We start from the raw sequence: 24,329 nt of genomic DNA, 5'->3' as shown, positions 1-24,329 counted from the left end.
GGGGGGGGGGGTGGGATTCCTGAGCAGTTGCCATTGGAAGAAGTGCTCAGATCAGGCACTTAAACTCTGAAACAAAAGTCAGAACAAAGTAAAAGACTTAAGAACTTTCAATTATAAGTTAATTTTGTTCTGAGCCAAGGACATGAGTTAACGAGCAAAAACTTGTAAGCTCACTTATCATGTATTTAAACCAGTAATCAAACATATTTTTTCTGAAGACATGGATTTTCTGATAATTAAAAAAAAAAAAAAAAATTGGCCTGCGTTCACATGTATTGCTGTTGAGTCACTGCACTACTTCTACTCACAGTAGTATTCATGATATGGGGGGGGAAATGGAGTACTGTAGTCCCGGTAGATGCCTGAAGCCACAGATAGTACTGAACTCTAGATGAGTATATACAAGGGATCTGCAAAAACTTTCATGGAAAAATTCATACTGTCTTTTAATCCTATTTTTCCATGAGCTTTTTGAAGTATCCTCATACTATGTCTTTTCTTCTACACACATACCTATGATAAAGTTTATAAATTAGTCATAGTAAGAGATTAAGAATAACTAATAATAAAATAGAATAATTATAATGATACTCAATACTGTAATAAAAGTTATGTGAACATACACTTTCTCTTTCTCTTTCTCAGAATATCTTACTGTACTGTACTCACCCTTCTCATGATGATGTGAAACAATAAAATACCTATGAGATGAGATGAAGTGAGGTGAATGACATAGTTATTGTGACCAGGCATTAGGCTACTACTGATCTTCTAACATTAAGTCAGAAGGAGGATCATCTGCTTTGGATGATTCTGGATCATTGAGCCATGAAGATGTCCATGGTTGGATGTCAGGAGCAGACAATGTCAGCTATCAGTGACTAATGGGAAGGTAGTGTCTACAGCATGGATCTGCTGGACAGAGGGATGATTCATGTCCCAGGTGGGACAGAGCAGGATGGCATGAGATTTTATCACACTACTTGGAACAGCACACAGTTTAAAACTTATGAATTATTTATTTCTGGAATTTTCCATTTAATATTTTCAGACTGCAGTTGACTATGGGTATCTGAAACTGTGGACAAGAGGGAACTACTGTTAAGGAGAAGGCTGGGCCTATGGGTTAGAGAGAAACCTGAGTGGCAGTAGTTGGAGTGTATCTGACGGGAAGAGGCCTCGTGGGACTGGTCAGAGCTGATTGGCTGAGGGAGTGTATTAGTCCATTTCTGTTGCTTATAACAAAAATATCTAGAACTGGGTGATTTGTAAGAAAACTAAATTTATTGCTTACAGTTTCTGAGTCTAGGAAATCCAAAGTCCAGGGAACACAGCTGGTGAAGACCTTGGTGGTGGTGACAGTAACTGCAGAGTATCACATTGCGAAAATGGTGAAGCAGAGACAGCAGAGAGATAGTTCCTCATGCACTGTCTTTTTAAAGCCCTCAGAGCCATACCCTGGCCACCATTATTAATCCATTCACTATGGCGTGGTCCTACAATCTAATCACCTCTTCAAGGCCCCACTTTCCAATTACCATAATAGGATTTCCCGCCCTGAATGATTACAGTGGGGATTAAGCCTCAGTGAGGTTGGAGAGTGGGGGCATCCAGTCTACAGCAGGGAGCTATGTCCCACTTAGGTATTTCTGTGAGGAAGGAGAAGTGAGAATGAAACTTTCTGGAAGTAGGAGGCAGCCTACTGGGGTGGAATCTGAGATAGCTGGCATGCCTTTCTCTACCATACCTTACTCCTTTCAACCCCATCTCTTTCCTCTTTTACCTCTGGGGTCTGAGAGTTGAAAGTCTACTTCTGCTTTATTAGATTTTTACGGAAGTTTTAGAAAACCAGGGACTCTAAATTCTCTACATAGCGGATTTTGGGCCATCCCTAACTGCTGGTATACTGGGAAAGAAGGAAATAAGGAACCAAGAGGCAAGAAACACCACTCTTTAGCCAGAATCTCTCTCCTAAAATATCTGTCTCCATACCTTACCCCCATCCTTTCCCTTTTCCAATTTTACAGATGATAAAATCTGTGCGGACAATTTTACAAAGGCTTCGGGGAGGCCAGAGACTTCAATTTTTCAAAAGAGCCGAGTGGCAAGTCCCATTTGCAGATCATAATATGAGAGGAAAAAATTTTGCCAGGAGCTAGGAAACTAACCATTTAGCCATAGGTGCTCAAATAAGAGCCATCTCCACTCTCAACCTTCTCCTGCTAGAGATCAGTGCTGGATGGCCAATTCTGTTACAATAATTATAGGGTTTAGGGAACACAGGGGACCAAAAATTCCCAAAAGTGCAGATTTTCGTGGCAAACTTCAAGAAAAGATTACCAAAAGGAAAAAGAAAAAAAAAGAAAAAGAAAAAATATCTCCCATCCTGACACTCTCTCCCATTCCTCCTTTCCCTTTACTTACTGGATGTTTAGTGATTCGATCTGTTGAGCTTACGTCGTAACAGAGATTTTAGGGGATTTGTCCTCAATTTTACAAACTCAAAGACTGTGGATTGGAAGCTCGAAAAAGGAAATCTAGCAAGAGGTTACGAGCAAGAATAATGATTTAAAATAAAAGGATACGAGGAGGAAAGCCGAGAGTGAGGCAACTTCTGCGCCATAGCCAGAACCTCTCCCTTAATACAACCATGCCTACCGTTCATCTCTTTTTCTCCAATTGCTCATGTCATCACTTACTTGTTGAAGGTTCAGCTCTTTTGAATTAGTATCTTCGCTGAGGCTTTAGGAAGAGTCAGTCCTCAATTTTCTTTTTGTTTGTTTTTGGTTTTTGGTGGCTGGCCAGTACAGGGACCCAAACCCATGACTTTGATGTTATAAGGCTATGCTCTAACCAGCTGAGCTAACCAGCCAGCCTTAATCCTCAGTTTTCAAAATTTCATCGACTGTGCAATATGTGAGAGAAAACAGAATATATTTTAAAGCAATAGAATAGAAGGTAGACTAAGAGTCAGGCAGTTTCTGCCCCTCAGCCAGCAACTGTCTCCGAACTTCCTTCTTTCTACTGTTGTTGTTTGTCCTTTTATTTCATCTGTTTACCGATTTAATCTGTTTGGTGGCCATTTCTGCTATGTTAGTCTTTTTACAGAGGTTTTAGAGATACTTGGCATTTATGCATATATCCAAACTTGAAGTTGGTGTGTTGTCAACTCAAAAAGAAAAATCTAGCAGGAGTTATAGATAAGGGAAATGCCTTTAAAATGAGATCATAGGTGAATAGGGACTAGGAGCCAGCCAACTTCTGCTCTTAGACAGGATCTCTACGTTCGACCACTGACCTGACCTTTTTATTTTCCTTTTTATCTTCTAGGTGTTCAGTGGACATTTCTACTGCATGATTGTCTCTATAGAGGGTTAAGCGGTACTTGAACTCATTATTTCCATCTATAGTTTGCAAGGGGTCAGCTCAGGAAGTGAAAGTTATAAAAAGTTTATAAACAAGTGAAGTGTTTTACAATGTTGTGACAAGAGGCAAAGCAGGATCAGGGGCAGCAAACTATGGCCCTTCATACAGAAATGCTCCCCTAATAGTCTCCTCTTTACCACATGTCCACCCGCCTTTTCTTTCTCCCTCTACTTCCAGGATATGGGTTGCTCACTGCTGCCACATCAGTGTCCTTGCTGAAATTGTTAGGAGACTCTGATCTCAGTTTTCTATACATTGCAGAATGTGTTTACTCATATCAGCTACAGAATCTAGTAATATGGGATGGAAAAGACAACATGGTAGAAGGTAAACAGGTAAACCAAGAGTCAGCCAACTCTCGCCCAATAGTCAGCACCATTTTCCTACCTTCCTTCACTCTACCAATGACCACACATTCATTTTTCCTGTTCCCTTCCAGGTTTGCAGTGGTTATTTCTGTTAAGTTATTCAATTTATAGAGATTTCAGTGGGGCTTGGGAAAATATTCCCACCTGGATGTCTGCAGATGATCAAGAGAAGTAAAACCTAGGAAGAGTTTTGAGGAAGTAAAATACCTTTAAATTATGCAATAGGAAGAAAAGCAAGACTAGAGCCAGCCAAATCCAGCCCATAGCAAAAAAAAAAAAAAAAATTGGTCCCCTGTTATTCCACTTCTTACCACAACCCAGGTCTTTTTCTAAATGCTCTTAAATTTTGTATACTTGTTGGTAAACTCTGTTGTATTAGTTCTTTGCTGAAGTTGTCCAAAGAATCTACTCTCACCTTTCTGTGCCTGCAGACTTTGTGTATGCGAATCACCCACAGAATCTAGCAATATGTGATGGAAAACTGGCATGCTTTGGGTCACGTTAGAAGGGAAACCGGTGAATCCGGAATCAGCCAACTCCTCATCTTAGTGAGCACTTATCTTCTAACTTTCTTCTTTCTACCAATAACCTTTGCACATCTATTTTCACCTCTCACCTTCCAGATGTTCTGTGGCTGTTCCTGTTGTGTTATTTTATTTATAGAGATTTCAGTCAGCTCAGCAAGATATTCCCATCTCTGAGTCGACAAGTGGTCAGCTGAAGAAATGAGAACTATCAACAGTTTGTGAACAAGTGAAATGCCTTAAAATGTTGTGGTAGGAAGTAAAGGAGGATCAGGAGCCAGCCAACTCCTGCCCTTTATGGAAAAACGAACAGCTAATATCCCCGTTCTTAGCATCCCATTATCCTCCTCCTTCAGTCTCCATCTTACATCCTGAATATGTATCACTCAGCTCTCCTACGTTAGTGTCTTTGCTGAAGTCGTTCAAAGAATCTAGTCTCACTCTCCTGTACCTTGCACACTCTGCTTGTGCATATTGACCGTGTGATCTAGAAATATGTAACAGAAAAGCATAATATTTTAAAGTATATTAGAAGGGAACCAGGTGAACCAGGAGGCAGGCAACTCCTGCCATTTATAATAAAATGGACTGCTAGTATTCTCCTCTTGCCACAACCTGCCCCTTTTTAATTTACCCTCTTACATCCTTACATTTATATATTATTATCTTGACACTTGCCAAGATCTTCACTCCTAAAATAACTATGTTTTATGGTCACCTCTCCCCTGTCAGTGTCTTTGCTATGGCTGTGAGAAAAAACAGACCTCTGTTTTCAGTCTTTGTAGACTGGTTTCTCACCATAGAATATGGGTAGCAATTCGTGAAGGACTACAGTGCATGCATTACCAAATTGAATTTAGGCAAAAGTGGTTCAGAAGCCAGCTGACTCCTACCCTTTATTCAGCACATCTCTCCTAGCTTCCATCTTTCTACCACTGACCTTCCTCTCTTTATTTTCCCCTTTATCATTCAAATGTTTAATGTTCATTTTGATTGTGCGAGTGTATTTACAGACGTTTCAGGGAGACTCAGTCTCAGTATTCTCAACTTGAGGTCCTTTTGTGGCCAACTCTTAAAGAGAAATCTAACAAGAGTTGTACACAAGTGGAATGCCTTAAAATAGTGAGATAATATGAGAATGTGGACCAGGAGTCAGCCAACTCCTGCCCTCAGCCAGAACTTGTACCCCAACTTTTAATTTCTGTAACTGTCTATCATCTTTTATTCTCCCCTTTATCACCCAGATTGTGGAAGGTCACTTCTATTGCATTAATGCCTGTACAGAGTTTTTAGTTTCAGCCTCAGTATTCCTACCTTGAGGTTTCTGTGTAGCCAAGCAAGAAGTGGATTCTGACAAGAGTTATGGACAAGTGAAATGCCTTAAAATAATCAGACAGGAGGAGAAAGTGAACCAGGAGCCAGCCAACTTCCCCCCGAATCAGAACATTTCTTTCAACTTTTTATCAACCTACCATGACCTTCCATGTCACCACCATTTTATTTCTCTTTTCATATACTCTGTGTGTTTTATGGTCTCTTTTTCTGGGTTAGTGTCTTTACATTGAATTAGTGGAGGTGATTTCTGAGATAAATTTGAGTTGGACCTCTTCTGTTTGTTTCTCTGCCCAAGGAAAAAAAAAATCAGCAAGGGCCACATCTTTAAGAAAAGAGTGACATAGTAGACAGTAAACAGACTGAAGTGCTGGTTCTCAGGCCTTAAGGCAGAAGTGAGATTTCTGGGATCCTTTCTCCCTCTGTCTCTTTTGTTAATTCTACATTGCTATTGGTATTAGGTAAACAGGAGTGTCATGCTTATCAAAATGGGAGATACTGCTTTCTAGTGCATGATGTCGCCTTTGACCCTGAGGACCAGGATGGTAACAGAAGCACTCTCAACCCCTTTCTTTCAAGAAAGGGAGCTCTATTTTTCTAGTCTAGGCTTTTAAGATACAGGCCAAGTACAAAAGACCACCCTTCACCTACTCTAGCAGGCAGATGGGAAGTTGGCTGATTTTCTTGCATGACATTTGTTAGTTAACCAATATGGTTTGACGTAGTAAATGAATTAAAACCATTTGTTAAAGTTTTATCCTCAGCTTTTTACGTGTATATATGTTTAGGAGATGGGAGTGCAGAGTTGGGTAACAGTTAGGCTTATGCCCCAACAGTAGCCTCTGTTAGATTTTATACACAAGTTAGCTCCTCTGCTGATTTTAGCGCAGAGGATGGCAAGTGGGAGAAAATAGTGAGTCTTGTTTCTCTCATGAAGGAGGCCTTCGGGATAAAACTCATCCAAACAAGTTAATGTTAATTTTTTAAATGTTTTGTGGTTATCAGAAAGAAGGAATGATTCTCAGTGATGCAAACAATTTGGCTTCTTGTCCTGTCTCCATTGACTCATACCTCATTTATGAAAGGAAGAGAAAGGAGACTATAAGTAATAACTGAAAAAGCTGTTTCACTAAAATATTTTCTAAAACTGCCTTGTTACCCATGTTTAAAAAAAAACGTAACAGTAAAAGAAGCAGAGGTAGGGGAGATGATCGGAGAGGCACACCAGGAGGACTGGAGGATATTGGTTACATTCATGTGTTCAATTTGTGAATATTCATCATGATATACTCTTAAAGATATATGCACTTCTCTATATGATTATTAATTGCTTCTCAGCCTTTTGGCTAATATCAAGTGTCTATATGGTTATTATACTTCAATAAAAACTTTTTTAGAATGAAATCAGTATATTGAATAAATACCTACACCCCCGTGTTTATTGCAGCATTATTCACAATAGCCAAGATGTGGAATCAACCTAGATGTCCATCAACAGATGAATGGATAAAGAAAATGTGGTATATATACACAATAGAATATTATTCAGCCATAAAAAGAATGAAATCTTGTCATTTGCAGCAACATGGATGAGCCTGGAGGACATTATGTTAAATAAAATAAGCCAGGCACAGAAAGACAAGTACCGCATGTTCTCACTCATACGTGGGAGCTAAAAAAGTTGATCTCATGGAGACAGAGAGTAGAAAAGTGGTTACCAGAGGCTGGGAAGGGTAGGGTGGTGGGAGTGAGAAAAGTTTGGTTAATGGGTACAAAAATACGGTTGGGTAAGAGGAATAAGTTCTAGTGTTCAATAATAGCATGTAGGGTGATTATAGTTATCAGTATTTTATTGTATATTTCAAAATAGCTAGAAGAGAAAATTTGGAATGTTCCCAACACAAAGAAATGATAAATGTATGAGGTGGTAGATATTCCAGTCACACTGTATAATATATCAGATTATCACATGTACTCTGTAAATATGTACAATTACTATATGTCAATTTTTAAAAAGAAAATAAGAGCAAAAACATCAGGAATGGAAGAGTGAGCATCACCACAGACCCTAGAGACATTAAAACAATAATGAGAGAACATTATGAGCTTTTTTAGGTACATAAATTCAGCAACTTACATGATATGAAAAATTCCTGGGAAGACACAAATGACCAAAGTTCCTGCAAGAAAAAATAACTTGAAGAGTCTTACATCTATAACAAAATCAAATCATAGTTTAAACAAACAAACAAAAAAAAAGAAAAACCTTACAACAAAGAAAACTCTAAGCCCTGTTGGCTTTACTGGAAAATTCTACCAAATGTTTAAAAAGAAATAATACTAATTTTATACAAACTCTTCCAGAAGACAGGAGAGAAGGGAATAATTCCCAGCTAATTTTATGATGCCAGCATTACCTGATATTAAAATCAGATAAAGATATTACATGAAAACTACAGACCAACATCTTTCACAAACATAGATGAAAAAACTCTCAATAAAATATTAGAAAACAAAATCCAGGAATATAAAAAAGGATGACATATCATGACCAAATGGGCTTTATCCTGAAAATGCAAGGCTGGTTCAATGTGTGAAGATCAATCAAAACTATAGTGACAGGAAACAGACCGGCGGTTACCAGGGGCTGTGGATGAGAGGAGAAGATGACTACAAAGTGGAAGAACTGTACTATATCTTGATTTTGGTGGTGGTTATTTGGCCGTATGCATTTGTACAAACTCACAGAATAACAGCAAAAAGAGTGAATTTTACTGTATATACTTCTCTATATGATTATTATACTTCATTAAAAACTTTTTAGAATGCAAAAAAAAAAGAAAAATTTAAAGAATTGATAGGGATTTAGGTAATACAGTTGTATACATTTATCAAAACTTATCAAGTGGTGCATTTAAGATTTGTGCATTTCATTGGACATAAATTTGACACTAAGAAAGGAAGAAAGAAAAGAACTACAAATAAATATTGAACTCTAGTTAATAACATGTATATTCAGTATAACATTTAAGTAAGAGACAATGATACATCATTCTAATTTTGGAATTTTGTTCAATTCACTTAAATGAAGCAGTGAAAGTACATCTTTTATCTAGATTGCTGAAATTCAGATGACAAAAAAAGATAACCTGTATGCTTACGTCTTTAGGGGTGAAATATACTAATGTCTACAACTTACTTTGAAATGCATCCCCAAAATAAAATGGACTGATAGGTGGCTAGAAAAATATTAATTGTAGATTCTGAGTAGTGACTATATGGGTGTTCACTGTGCAATTCTTTCAACTTTTATGTGTATTTGAAATTTTCCATATTTCAATGTTAATGGGGATCTAAAGAATGGAAGAAGAATTTCTCCTCCTTTCTTTATGAAGAGGAATGCTGGTTTCAGCCCATTGAGGACCCTAACACATTAGCAACAATTAGCAAGAGACATGTATCCAGCACAACTAGAAGCAATTCCTGGGCCAGGTGTCCCAGAAGATAGCAATGCCCAATGGAGCTGGTGGTGCCCAAATGGAGATGGCTTAGGTGTGAACGCTGGAGAGACTCCTTCAGGAGGCTTAGGTGGCAGAGACAACAAATGTAACCAGAGCAAGTTAAGAAGAAAATGGTGGATGGTATACAGTAGATGCCAAGACTCATTTAGGGTTACATGTGAGATGTACCCTGAGGTTTGTACCATCATACAAATATACAACCAAGCTGTCAGTTTTGTTCAATGGCATTTCTGCAGATCACGAATGTCTAAAGTACTTATCACTAGAATCTGAAGCAATCTGCTGTGTTTAGCATGTTAAGGTGTTTTTTATACCCCTTGCTAGGGTCAAACTTTTTCAACATTTTCCAGTTGCATAAAGCATTGTATTTGTACTCAATAAAGAAAAACTGAAAATACAGGTAAATGAAACAAATCAAAACATTTGCTTGAAGTTGGCACGTACATTTGCCCATGCAGCAGCTACACTAAATAAAGACACAGCACTAAAATGGAAGAATGTGTATTTCTCTTTCATGCCTGTAGTTTCAGAGACATAGTACCCAAAGAATTGGTTTCATATCCAAGGCTTTCTTGATTGCTAATAAGCGATCCTAGCGATGGAGTTGAATTTCATCCTTAGCACTCTAACAGATGTGGTGAGTAAGAATACACAACCTGCCTCAATCACGATCCCATTTCAATGTTTTTCCAGGGTTTTACTGATATTTTGCTGGAAAGAGTCATGCATGGGGGAGCTAACATTACAGGTTTCCAGATTGTCAACAACGAAAACCCTATGGTTCAGCAGTTTATACAGCGCTGGGTGAGGCTGGATGAAAGGGAATTCCCTGAAGCCAAGAATGCACCACTAAAGGTAATGTTCCACAGCATGTAGAAACCTAGGGCCAGCTTTTCAAAGCTTCTCAGTATGGCCCTTAAATACTTACGGCCATCCTGTGATCAAGTGGTCTTCCCTCAGAAGTGATTCAAAGACACTAAAAAAAGCAACTGCAGGTGATGCTATTGCATTTGAAAAGTAAACCACTGAATAAAGGAGCTATTGAGAATGAGATCTTTTAAAACCCAGTGTTTGGGAATAAGTTAACTTAATTTTTAATGAATTTCATTTGTAATACGCTCATAACAATTTGCAATATTATAAGAACCTGAGCCAGGCAAAGGGTGAGGACAGTGGGAATAGGTAAGGAAGACTGATAGTCTGAAACAGAAAATTAGATTTTACATTATTTATGTGATTGGTTTGTGTTAATAAGTTCCATGAATCTTAGTACCCCCTAGTGAATTAGGCTCTAATACAGAGTGTGTGTTGCCTATATGTATACTCAGTGGAAATGTTTTCCTGCCTACAAAAGTATCTTAAAAAATAATTAGATTACCTAAATTGCTCATTTTTGCAAAATCAAGATAAGAATATTAAAAGCAGAAAGCCATCCTTAAAAGTGTACATTTTTAATATGTGTTCCCCTATGGTTAGAAATTCTATTATTTAAAAGTCAGGAATTAAAACAGATAAATTAAGGGAGTTATTCAGGTTACACAAAGAATCCTTCAAATGTATGTTTTAAGTATCTCATTCCCTCAGTGTATTGACTCAAATATGACACTGACTTTAAATTCTTCCTTCCTGATATAGTGAAAGGATGTACCATTTCTGTGATACAAGATGAGGGACCAAAGTAGACTCAAGACCTTTCCCTAGAAAAGAAAAGGGGAGAGGGAGATCTCCTTTCTCATGATTTCAGGATACCCATCCTCATATCCTTCCTCCCTGGCAAGAACAGAATAGGGGAGAACAGTAGGAAATACAGACCAGGGCAGAGATCCATTCTGTGCCACCTATGCAAGTCCACCCTAAATGGGTCACATTAGAATATAATACAAGTGGGACCTTATTTTTAACAATTGGCATGTTCTAGAAAAGTTGTGAGTTAAGCAATTTTTTTCATTCAATTCAGCCACTCACTAGTTAAGTGGTACCTTGTGGTTGTAATGATTATACATGCCAGATTTTTCCAGGACAATCCCATTTTAAAACATTCTGTTCTGAAATGAGGTTATTAGAGGTGGGAGAGAGGGGGGTGGTTAGTGAGAAATTGGTAAAGGGCCACAAAAAATGATTGCATTGTGTAATGTTGAATATACTAATTATCCTGGACAAAAATTAATTAATTGATTGATTGATTGATTGATTGATTGATTTAATTTTTCAGTAAAAACGTTCTGCTCCATGGTCAGATCAAGTGTCCTAATTTGTTTCAATAATTATGGTCACAATCTCTATGATGAATACTTTATAATCAAATCTTTTTTATGTACTAAACTGATATTTATCTTCCTCCTGCGTTTAGGTGAGCTTATACAAATTTAGATTTTCATAAAACTGCCTATCCACACTGCTATGTGATCCTTAAATTTAGCAGGCAATAGATAGAAGAGAGAATTCATTTATTCAGTATTTTAGGGTATACTTACAATGTGCCAGGCACTGTGTTAGGCACAAGAAAATGGACAAGGGGAAAAAGTATATAAAGGGTACCACAGAGTAATTTATGCCTGCTCCGAAGTTGGAGAGCTTGTACAAAAGAGAAGGAGGACAATCTCAGCTCTGGATTATTTATTGATAATGCCTGGTATGTATAACGTAATATTCTAGAGCCTGCTGAGAAGAACTGTTCAGGCTTTAAATAACTCAAGAAAATGTAATATTTAAATAAATGGTTATAACTTTCAGATTACTTTTTCTTAGTACTAGTCATTATAAAGCCTTGCACCATATCAATCAGACAAAAAGCCCACTTAAAAATTGATGTTCAATATTTCTGATTAGGAAATAAAATTGTCTATAGATTAAAATCCTGATGCATAATTTACTCTATATTTTATAAACCTTGCCTTTTAGGGTTTTGGGGGGGTGGAACTCTTATACATTGGTAAGTTGAAACTGAATAAAGTAGAAAATTACATAGCTCTTCAGGCATGACTTGGAAAGAACTACACTAAGATTGCTGACAATTTATGCAGTCATCTGGAAAGAAAATCACCACCATATTGGCTTTATGTAGTGCTAAGATGGGCAGACACAAAGATTTTTCTTCATGAAAGAACATACACTTCTTGTTACAGTCATACTTAATGATTTGCTTCTGAAAGAAAAGTAACATGAGAAAAATAAGAAAAGTAAATTGATAGTTGTAGAGACAACAATGTATTCACTCCCAATTATATTTGTATATACTATACAGAGAGAGAACATCTTCTAGGGCATTTTACTACAAAAAAAAAGTAACAGTATTTTGTATTTTACCCATATTTGTCACCCCTGCAAAATAGGGGCCTGTTTATTTTAATCATACTTTGTTTAATGAAAAAGCACCCACCATTTCAAATTGCAGATAATCAAATCCCTTATATTAAGTGACTGGCTTCATTCCTAGTAGAGCATATCAATACATCCAAGGAATAGAAAGGAAGTGTTCTTGCCTGAAAGAGGTAGCATCATGAAGTATTGCCTATGAATTGTCAATGTTATCAGATTTAAAACTCAATAACAATTGTAATTTTCTACAATCAAAAACCAGCTTTGGTTTTGCTACCCCAAAGGAAACAAAAATTGATTTATTGCTGGCCAGAAGTCCTAGCTCGCCAGAAACATGGTCCAGACAGAAATGATTAATGTTTCCCTCCAAATTAATTTCAAGCTGTCTAACTTAGCTATTTCCATTTTCCCCTAAGTAATCTCCAGATCTGAATTTTCTATTACAAACAGCAATAACCCAGCCTTGCTTTAGGATATGCTGTTTCTTCTTCAATCTATACATGCCATCCTTTAACTTCACACATATTTCTTCCTCTGTAAAGGACCCAGCCTTTTAGTAGTCACTCACTCAATATGAAATACAGTCTTGAAAGCAAAAGAAAGATTCCCTTGAGCTGTTTGATCTTAATAATCTTTATGTGTACACACATGAGTTAAGAGGCATCATTCTAGAATGAATCAAAGTCAGGCTTGCCCAGAGAGATCTCTTGACTCAAATAATTAGGTAGGTGACTTTGTAGAGCAAGAGATGAAAATGAATGAAAATTATAAGGAACAAGGCAAGTTTTGAGGGTGTCATTTGTCATGATATCTTGTTTTCCATACATTCATTTCAGTATACATCTGCATTGACACACGACGCAATACTGGTCATAGCAGAAGCTTTCCGCTATCTGAGGAGGCAGCGAGTAGATGTGTCCCGGAGAGGCAGTGCTGGAGACTGCTTAGCAAATCCTGCTGTACCCTGGAGTCAAGGAATTGATATTGAGAGAGCCCTGAAAATGGTAAAAACCAAAATGGGTTATTGGGTGGAAGGGCTTTCTAAAGACACAAAAAGATAAAACCTCAATTTGGAGAGAAGACATACAACATGGAATATGATCAGTGTCTACAGAATCTCAGAGTGTGCAGAGAGGATGAGCATGGATATTTATTCACTCAAATCTAGAAATCCAAAAATAGGAGGTTCTTCCTTGAGCCTGAGAAATGGTAAATTTAAGGCAAATGAATATCTAGTCCTGTGCTATACTGTGTATAGTAAATGGAACTCAATACCCTCAAAACTTACTAATTGAATACGTAAATAGCTTCAGAAATGTAAGCCTTATATAAATACATTTTTAGGGATGTTGAGGTATTTTATAAGATGCTCCTAACTTTAAGATAGGCATTAGAAAGGACAACAACATCCTCTGGCTCAACAGACAAATTATTAGCCTGGATGGACTGTGAAACTGAGCCAGTGTGATAGTATTTGTGTTGTCAAAAAGAACACTTATACTATTCTACATGGTGAAATGCAGGAACATGATACATTTCTAAGCCTACTTAAGAGGCTTTTGCCCAATGCTGCAAAGAAAAAGCCTAAAGAAAAGTACAAGGAATCAATAGATAGATAGTCAAATAGGTCACTTGTTTTTAGTATTTACTGGGTAGGAGATCATTTAAGGCTTCAAGCAGTGTCCTTTGAACAGATTCCATTATTTACACTAGGAGCAGCATCACCCATTCATTGCAGCTTTCCAAGCAAAAGCTCTATCCTGAATATTTTGCTTTATGCCACATTCGCCTGTGTGCATTAAAATGAGTCTTCAAGAGTACAAGAATCTCTTATTTCTACTTATTTGATTATCCTGATGTTTGAGACATACAAATAAACAAAGAGACAGGCAATGATAAAATAATTCTGGGCACAACCCAGCAACAAAGGATTTGTAACAGCCTCGTAGCGTACATCATTTTGTGTAGTTGGCTCTCTTACTGCTGCCTGAAATTTGCCAAGTTGGAAGCATTCAATCAGAAGGGGTTAGTAGCCCCTGTGTCTCTCTCCAAGAAAGAGATATGACTCATTCTCCCATCATGCAGATTTTTATGTCATTATGTCAGTTCCTTAACAAATGCCCTAAGTGTAGTTTTGTGGAGGTAGCACTGCACAATTTTGAAGAGCAGTTAATTAAATTCAACCTTCATAGCATTACAAGATTTGTATTGTCAGGTGGAACATAATGATGAGAGAAATAGAAAACTCCCTGGGAATGAATCAAAAGGAGTTTTCATCAACAAAACCTCAAGGGGCAAGAGCCAGCATCTCCAATTTACTCCCAATTCATGACACAAACAACTACCTTCCCTAAATAGGAAGCTGGCTACCAGAATAAAGGACAAGAGATTAATTGGGTTAGGAAAAAATGAGATTTATCATACCATTTCACAGAAAAGTTTCTGCATGTCTAACTTACTGATAAAGCTCAACTATAAGCCAGGCCCTAATGATCAAACACTCAGCCAAGAGGATGCTTAACCTCTTTCTACAGGCCAACTTCTTCCTATTGCTCCAGAGAGGCTGGAAAGCATCAATCTTTTCTGAAAGTGCTCAGTAAAAGTTCACTATTCAGAGAGACTGCAAGGGACGTTGGTCTGAAGTACTAAATGTTTTACCACAGTAAAAGAAATGTCATTTTATTTGAGTTAATTAAAAGTGAGATTGCATGATGTAAAAACATCCCTCATTGTGACTAGCTCATAGTTGTATCTCAATAAATCATTCTCTTCCTTCACAGAAATCTGGCAAACATAATCATTGCCTGAAGAGGCTCCTAAGGGGCCTGTTTTAATGAATAAATAGGCACACCATTCATTCAGTAAATATTTATTGAACACCTACGACTATGTATCAGGCTCCATATTAGTATGCAAACACAAGATAAAATGAAGGGAGCTTACATTTAAATTGTTAATATGTAAACAAATGCTTCAAAATATCTTAAAGTTGCTTGCAAATTGGGTAATCATTCTCACAATCTAAGTAGTGCAAAGATCAGCCTCAGCACAGTCTTCTGAAATATTTGTCACAGATTCTAAGTCATTGAGACTCATTTACATTCAGTCAACATTTACTAAGCACCTGCTCTATCCCAGGCACTATATTAGTTGCTGAGAACACAGAAAAAGAATGTCTCTCATCTTAAGATGCTCCCACTCTAGCAGGGGATCTAGAAATACATAGATGATGAAAAGTTTATGGTTAAGTTCTACACAGGGTGCCATGGATTAAACAAGGAATCCCAAATGGGATGGTGAGAAACTGTCACTGACATTCGATACCAGACCACATTTTCAAAAATAGACTTCTCTCTGAATGGTAGTCCAATCCTATTTCTGCTCACCAAATGTTCAAATCATGGGGTCTGGAAACTCTTAGAAATACCTTAACCATTGTCCATTTCTTAGATCAAGTTCAGATAGTCTGGGTCTTTAGAAATATACAATTTTTTAATGAGATTTGAAGCCCTTGCTATTTTCAGTAGTGAAGGATTTTCTTAATGAGTATCCTATGCCATTGTCTCTGCCCTGCCTAACTTCTCTCCTAAAATTCACTGCTCAAAATGGAGCATAAAGCACCATTCATGTGTCACAGTATGCATCAGTCCCATCGTACTGGATAAGTAATTTCTTTCTCTTGTAAGTCCTTTTCTTTAATTAGAAGTGTGACATCATCTTTTTCCACAAGCCTAGGCTGACAATAGTGCTTAGGTTTCTTGGGTCGGTTGGACAATCATCTTGTTTTTAGTCATTTCTCTTTCCACTGGAATTCCAGTCTCCTACTGGAGATGAGTAAGCTCCTCCCTTTAAAAAAAACGTTTCCTAATATTTGACATTGATTTTCCCTTCTGCAGCATAAGCCCATTACCACCTCTGACTTGTTTGACAGCATGTAATTTTCTATAAGCAATGAAAAAGTTTTCCATACTTTTGTCCTAGGAAAACGAGACAGATTCTTTATCTTTGAAGTGAAGTCTTTGACCCTTACTTGCCAGATGAGTAATGCCAAGTGGTTAACAATAATGAATATATTTATAAAGGGTCTTTCATCAAGTGTCCCTGCACTGTAAAATAAGTAAGAAAATTTCTCCATCCAACAGAGATGGCCTCTTATTAGTTCATAATAATGGGCTCAGACCCGGCAAAAAAAAGTGACATACATAAAATCTGCATTCAGCATCCCAACAGGTGTTCAGGCTTCTAGTACTTCTGTCTCTCTTGTCTAGTACTCCATACTCCTGGCCCCTTCAATTTAACAGATTTCATGAGTCTTCAGATTATCCCTTAATGATTTAGCTCTCTGCTACTTGTCTGTAAGTGGGCATAGGTTAAATAAGAGGGAAAGCTCATCCCTGTCACTGTAATATTTGGTAATTGTACAACCCTCTCAAGAAACAGAACTAAAGTCATTTTGGTTAATAGCAATAATTAACATAGCTAGTAGCATGTATTATAATGCTTACTATGTGCCAGATACTGTTCTAAACATTACATACGCATAACTCATTTAATCCTCCCAACAACTCTGAGGTAATACTAGGATTTCCAGTTTTACAGATTAGGAGATTGAGCTAAAAAAGCATTGCGGAACATGCCCAAGGTCATTCAGTTAGTAAGTGACGAAGCTAAGATATGAATTCAGGAGCTCCAGAGCCTGCTACTGAAACCAGATTATGTTCCAGTATTCGAAGTACTAAGGTAAGACATAGCCATTGCCCCCAAGGAACTCACAGTTTAGAAGAATGCATTACCCTAGTTAAGGAAGGAGACTTTAGAGTTTTCTTAAGAAGAGACTAATGGAAATTTCAGGTCTTCGAAAAAGTGGTGGTAAAGCTCTCACTGTATCATGTAGGTAACCACCTTTCACACCCAGTCAAAACTTCATAACTAAAAGGCATAGCAAGAAAATACTGTAGAGGAAATGAAGATCTGTATAGACTTGATCTGGTAGATAGAGCTCCATGAGTCAAGATAAAAATTCTCCAAAATTCAAAGATCTGTCAGTGGATCTCATTTCAGAGACTTAGAAGGCAATAATTAAGTGCTATTTTAAAACTTTACATTTTCTTTTTCTACCAGGTGCAAGTACAAGGAATGACTGGAAACATCCAATTTGACACTTACGGACGAAGAACAAATTATACCATTGATGTGTATGAAATGAAAGTCACTGGCTCTCGAAAAGTAAGTAATCAAAACAGACATCCAAAAAATTTTTTATAAGTCTCTTGGGCTGGCTGGTTAGCTCATTTGGTTAGAGTATGGCCTTATAACACCAAGTTTGGTTTCCTGTACCGGCCAACTGCCAAAAATAAAAAAACTAAAATAAAACTCAAAAAAAAGGCTCTTGGAAGGTGACAGCATTCAGATATAAGAAAATAGGTGTTAGGAAACATATACAAAGCAAATTTCCATGCATCATCTTTGCCTTTCCATTCAGTGAAGAGTGTAGATACGATGCAGGGAGTTGTTTTGTAATCTGAATGATCCATCTACACATCTTAAAAGCAGGACTACTCTCTGAGGCTGATCCTATAAAAGTGGTAGACTCACAAGCTATTAACAGCTTCCTACAATAAAGAGAAGGAATCACAAATGTTTTAGCATGTTTTTATTTCAACGGAAGCTTCCAAAGTATGTATGGTTTTACCAGAAGAATTGGAAAATAGGTATCTTTCCACTTCGCCAACTCACCCAACAAAAGAACTCTGGACAAAGTACCTTTCTCTATAGCTAAATTTTATAACGACCACTTTGCTTCTGTCATAATAATAATTGAGTTAGGCATAAAATGGGAATTTAGTAGCCATTTGATAAAACCTCAGAATGTAAAATATCTTGTGTCATTTCTACATGATACTCACTGGTTTCCTACCTCCCAGCTTTTCCACAGTTCAAAACAAACTATTTTTCTGTTATAGGAGTTTAAATGGGCACAAAATTGACAGCTTAAATCCTATTGGTATACAGTAGTAGACCCAGGAATCTATCATCAACAATAATTTACTGCATGTTACCAAATGACTAGAAGAGAGGAGATCAAATGTGCACATCACAAAAAAATGATTAAGTTTTGCAATGATGAATATGCTAATTACCCTGAATGGATCATCATGCATTGTAAACATGTATTGAATACAACTCTGTATTCCATAAATATGTAAAATCGTATGTTTCAGTAAAAAAACTTTTAAAAATAAATAAGAAGGCAGATCATCCTACAGTGGGATAAATTATTTTACAAAGTATCAGTAAGGGTGAGGTGGGGATAGGAACCCCCAGGACGAAGGAACAGGAAAGAACATCTATGTGTGTGTCGGTGTTGGGGTCCTGGTGGGAGTGGTAAGACCGAGGGAGACAGGACGTCAATCATTATAAAGCTCAAGCTACTGAAAAAAAGTTTTGATCCACAACAGCACTTGAATTTCATGCAGTACTTTTTGAGTGAAAAATAGGCATCCAGGTCAAATGTCTACTCTTTCTAGGCTGGCTACTGGAATGAGTATGAAAGGTTTGTGCCTTTCTCGGATCAGCAAATCAGCAATGACAGTGCATCCGCAGAGAACCGGACCATAGTAGTGACTACCATTTTGGTAAGCGTGGACAGAGGGTAGGTGGGCTTTCTGTACAGCAAGAGTTCTGTTTTCTGAAAAGCATTATTGAGCCCATAGGAAAGACCTCAAGTTCAAGGGCAGCTCAGGAACCTCTCAAAGTAACTTGCCATGATGATGAACAGAATGTCATTATAGGAAGAATAAGTTCTAGTATTTGATGGTAGCACTAGATGTCTATAATTAACAATAATTTATTGTATATTTGCAAGTGACTAGAAGAGAGGAGTTCAAATGTTCAAATCACAAAGAAATGATGTGTTTGCAGTGATGGGTATGCTAATTAGCCTGATTCGATCATCACACAGTGTATACATGTATCGAAATATTACTCTGTACTCCATAAATATGTATAATTATTGCATGTCAATTAAAAATTAAATTTAAAAAAGAAAGAAAAAAATAGTAGGAATTTGGGACAGTTCTGAATGTCATTCTACTCTTTACCCCCACCCTGCCTCCATAGGACTGATGCTTCATCTGGACTTGAAATCTAATTCTTCATTGTGGGAGAGGCAGCACTGTGTGGAGGAGAGAGTAGATTAGGGTTCTGATATTAGGTCTACCACTAACCTGTGTTCCTGTGCAAGTCACAGCTTCTCTGAGTCTCATGTTTTTTTTTAATTTATGGAATGAGTATAACAGTTATCTTCTACCTATGTCATAAGACCATTTGAAGGCACAATTCACCACATAAAGAGGCTTTTCTGCAAAATTCAAGGCACTATTAAAATGTGAGATAACAAAGAAATGATGAATGTTTGTGGTGATGAGTATACTAATAACCCTGATTTGATCATTGCACATTGTACACATGTACCCAAATATCACAATGTGCCCCATAAATATAAATAAAATAAAATAAAATAAAATGTGAGGATTCTCATTTACTTTTAAAATGTTTTTCTAAAAGCTGGTTTGTTTTTACTGAAGGAAGTACAAACCTAGGTGGTTAAAAACAAGTATGTCGCTAGGTCTGAAACTGTGATTAACTGAATGGAGACTTGGCTGAAGTTTACCTTTCATTTAAACATACATATCAAACACTCACTCTGTCCTAGGTACTGTACTGGGCCTTGGGGGTATAAAAATGAATAAGCCACAGACCCTGACCTTAGAAAGATCATAGTGCTTCCCTAGGTGGCTGTGATTCCTACCTGGTAAATCCCAAGAAATCAAAGGCATTTCATGTAACTAAGGGAAATACTTCTGCCCAATTCGACTAAATCAAAGATTTCACAGGTGAAAATTGGTCCTTCTTTCAAACACTCAGAAAGAACTTGAATTCTTCTCTACTTCCTTAAATCATCAGTTAGGGACTCCAAGGAATATGTGGCCCAATGAATAATCAATTGAGGCTCTTCTGTTTATTAAGTACAAAAATTTTAAGGCCCTTTTCACACACCAAACCTCAATAGCCACAGAGGGAAAAAAGTTATTACATTTATCATCTCTTAGAAAAATGTATAGGAGTAATCCTTCAATCTTCCTTCCTGTCCCAAAGGAATCGCCATATGTGATGTATAAGAAGAACCATGAGCAACTGGAAGGAAATGAACGATATGAAGGCTATTGTGTAGACTTAGCATATGAGATAGCCAAACATGTAAGGATCAAATACAAATTGTCCATTGTCGGTGATGGGAAATATGGTGCAAGGGATCCGGAGACTAAAATATGGAACGGAATGGTTGGGGAACTTGTCTATGGGGTGAGTTTTTTCCAACTCTGTTTTCATTTACCTCTGTGCTTTCCAATTAACAAAAAAGATAAAGGATTTAATTAAGTGCAATATCTATCCAATTGTATGTTTTTTATATGACTGCAAGAAAAATGTTTTCCTCAACAGTTGAATTATGTAAAGGTAGATTTCCAATAGCAACAGGATTATTTTACTAAAAGGAAAGTGGAATTGGGGAATTTTTTCTGGCAACGTTAAGCACAGCCCGCCCTCTATTGCAAATCTGTTCCTTCTGTGTTCTCTGTCTCAGGCAGCAGAATCGCCACCCACATAGTTGCCTAAGCAACCTCGTCATCTTTCTTCATTGTTCCCCTCGTATCTAGTCAGTCACCATGTCCTATGAATTCTACTCTTAAGTCTCTCAAATTCAGACACACTCTTCGTCCTCACCTTAGTTAAGACTCTCACTGTTAGTCATTTAACTGTTTCCCTGCCTTTGTTCTTACCCTGGCAAATCCAATCTCCACATTACTGTAATTTCTCACTTTAAAAATAAGGATAAAATTCAAATTCTTTAGCATGGCAAACAAAGCACTTTATAATCTATTACCCGCCTATCTCTCTAGCTTTATCTTGTATTCTTTCCCTTCACAATCACTGTTCCAACTTTAGCAAACTATATGCTGTTCCCTGAAGGTGCCAAGCTCTTATTTAGGGTACGTCTGGAAGTACTTTTGCCTTTTTTCAGCCAGCTAACACCAACTACTAGTCCGCCAGAACTCAGAGGTGATACCTTTTTCAGGAAGCCTTCCCTAATCCCATCTACCTACCTGCAGACAGGGTTAGGTGCCCCTGCTTTTTGCTTCCATATAGTATTTTTTGTATATGTATAGTACTTCTGAATCTGTGCTACGGTGATCTATTTACAAGTTCAGCTGCCCTACTGAACAATAAACTCTAAGAAAAGAAGACATATCTGATTCATTTCAATATCCCAGAGCCGGAAACATAGTAGAAGTTCAATAAATGCTTGTTGAATTAATGAACGAATAAATGAACAAAATGGCTCTGCCAAGGGTTTGGCCATAGTTCAAGTACAAAATAATTAATACTGATAACTGAGATTTTTGAGAAAAGTACAGTGGTATCTTCAGAGCTCCTCACTGACTACGTGTTAAATGGTTTTGACTTCTGATTCCGGATGTCAGATCTCAGGCAGCCCAATGAGGCATGTGGAAACAAGCAGGACTGGACATAAAAACTGCCCATTAGAGACTAGAACAGTGGTTATCAAAGACTGGGGAGGGTAGAGGAGGAGGGAAAACAGGGAAAGGTTGGTTGATGGGTATAAAATTCAATTAGATAAGAGGAATACATTCTGGTGTGCTATTGCACAGTAGGGTGACTATGGTTAACAGTTAAGTTTTGTATATTACATTATAGCTTGAGGAGAATATTTTCACCACAAAGAAATGATAAATGCATGAAGTTATTGATACGTTAACTACCTTGACCTGATTATTATACAATGTATATGTATCAAAACATCATATTGTACCCCATAAGTATGTATAATTGCATGTCAATTAAAATTTTTTTAAATTAATAAAGAACTGCCCATTGGGTGAACCCATCACTACGGAACTAACCCAAGAGCAGGTGGTGGCAGCAGAGGTTTAGTGCTAACAGACAAGGATTACTTGTGATGGTCGCTCCCTGTCTAGACAACAGGTAAGGGGAAGACAGAGAAATCTAGGTGGTGGAGATACTGAGAAGTCCCAGCTGGCAAAAAGCACACATCCAGGTTACCTATTGGACTGAGTTTCAGGAGAAGGACTCTAATGCTTGAGATAGGAACCAACAAGAATAAGATATAGCTCTCCAAGAAGAGTACTGGGGTCACTGAATAAGTTTTTGGAACAGGCCTTTAGGAAGAAGCACAAAAGCAGAAGCTAATTTCTAAAAATAAGGGCACAGAAAGGGAACTAAGGCTTAAAATGAGGCTGGACCTTGTGTATCAAAACTGGGGCACCATCTTCCAGCCAGACAAGCAGCAAAGCAACTTGAACCTCAGCCCCCATCTATGGGGATGGAGCCAATTATCTCCTGTCTTGGGTCAAGTTAGATCCTGGGAAATTGGGCAAGGCTAAGTCATGGATGAGATTCAAGTGAACCCAGCAGTGAGAAAGAAAGAATTTTTAATGCCAGAGAGAGCTGAGCAAGGGCACCTGTTATGATTTCTGAGGACCCTGAGAAGCTCTGAACTATCTTCACACAGCTCTGACCTCTTATTTTACAAGTTGGTGATAAGATTTTATTCTCTTTTCTGTTCCTTATCTTCCAAACACTCAGGCTCCAAGAGATCTTGTCTTGCTTACAGCTCTCCCCTGCTCTTAGCACATTACCTGATACATAGTAAATGCTCATTTTTTTTTTTTTGTTTTAATGAATCAAGGCCTGGCATACAGTAATGGCTAGCCAATATTCATTAAATTGAGTTCATGGTGGGATATAATACTGTATTATAATAATTATTATTATTATCATTACTATCACTAGTAATAGTAATACTTGTTACATATTTACTGGTGGCCACATACTGTGATATGTGCTTTACAGGCATCATGTAACAATCCTCACAACACACCTCTGAGGAAGGTGCCATTATTAACTCTCATTCTACATGTGAAGAAATTGAGATGTAGAGCGGTAAAGTCACATGCCAAAGACCAAATAGCTTGTCGTGACTATCTTAGTCTGTTCAGGCTGCTATAACAGAATATCATAAACTGGGTAGTTTATAAATAACAGATATTTATTTCTCACAGTTCTAGAGGCTGGAAAGACTAAGATCACGGCAGATTTGTCGTCCAGTGAGAGCTCACTTTCTGGTTCATAGATGGCACCTTCTTGCTTTGTCCTCATGTGGTGGAAGGGGCAAGGGGTCTCTCTGGGGCTTCCTTTATAAGGACACTAACCCCATTCATGAGGGCTCCATCCCCATCACCTAATCACCTCCCAAAGGCTCCACTTCCTAATACCATCACCTTGGGGGTTAGAATTTAAACATATCAACTGGGGGAAGAGATTAGGGGAAGGGATACAAACATTCAGACCATAACACTGACACAATGATTTGAATCTAGGTTTTTGACTATGAAGTCCATGCTCTTTAACCATTACATTCTACTGCCCAACACCCAAAGTGTTGCTCAGTCCTATTCCATCCTGAAAGATAGTTGAAATTTATCAGAAAAGCCCTTGGTACCTTAGCCATTCTAGGGAGAAAATTGGCCACAGCAGCATGACAAGAAATCTACGGTGTCAGTTTCTACTGGTCCAGGGTATCTGCATGAACTACACCATGAGCCCATCATAACTGATTGGCCAGAGCTCTCTAGTGTCTCAAAGAGAACATGTCACACTCTGTAAATAGATCAGTGCCTTCCTGGCATTAAGCAAGACATTAGACACAGTGATATAGAGCAAGGCAGATTTCCTCACTT

At 37.7% G+C, this 24,329-nt stretch overlaps 1 protein-coding gene across 3 annotated transcripts in view; it reads left to right on the top strand.

The window, feature by feature from the left end:
* GRIA3 (glutamate receptor, ionotropic, AMPA 3) overlaps window positions 1-24,329 on the top strand; it is a 276,738-nt gene that overhangs the window by 173,039 nt on the left and 79,370 nt on the right. For all 3 annotated transcript variants that reach the window (XM_008574539.1, XM_008574541.1, XM_008574542.1), the window contains exons 6-10: window positions 9,865-10,026; window positions 13,326-13,493; window positions 17,611-17,715; window positions 19,017-19,124; window positions 20,647-20,853. In XM_008574539.1, coding sequence (XP_008572761.1) covers window positions 9,865-10,026; window positions 13,326-13,493; window positions 17,611-17,715; window positions 19,017-19,124; window positions 20,647-20,853 — 750 coding nt within the window. The remainder of the gene's footprint in view (window positions 1-9,864; window positions 10,027-13,325; window positions 13,494-17,610; window positions 17,716-19,016; window positions 19,125-20,646; window positions 20,854-24,329) is intronic.

The sequence above is a fragment of the Galeopterus variegatus genome, unplaced genomic scaffold (genome assembly GCF_000696425.1).
Source record: "Galeopterus variegatus unplaced genomic scaffold, G_variegatus-3.0.2 Scaffold1061, whole genome shotgun sequence".
Taxonomy (NCBI): domain Eukaryota; kingdom Metazoa; phylum Chordata; class Mammalia; order Dermoptera; family Cynocephalidae; genus Galeopterus; species Galeopterus variegatus.
This window is presented reverse-complemented; position numbering and strand designations above follow the sequence as displayed.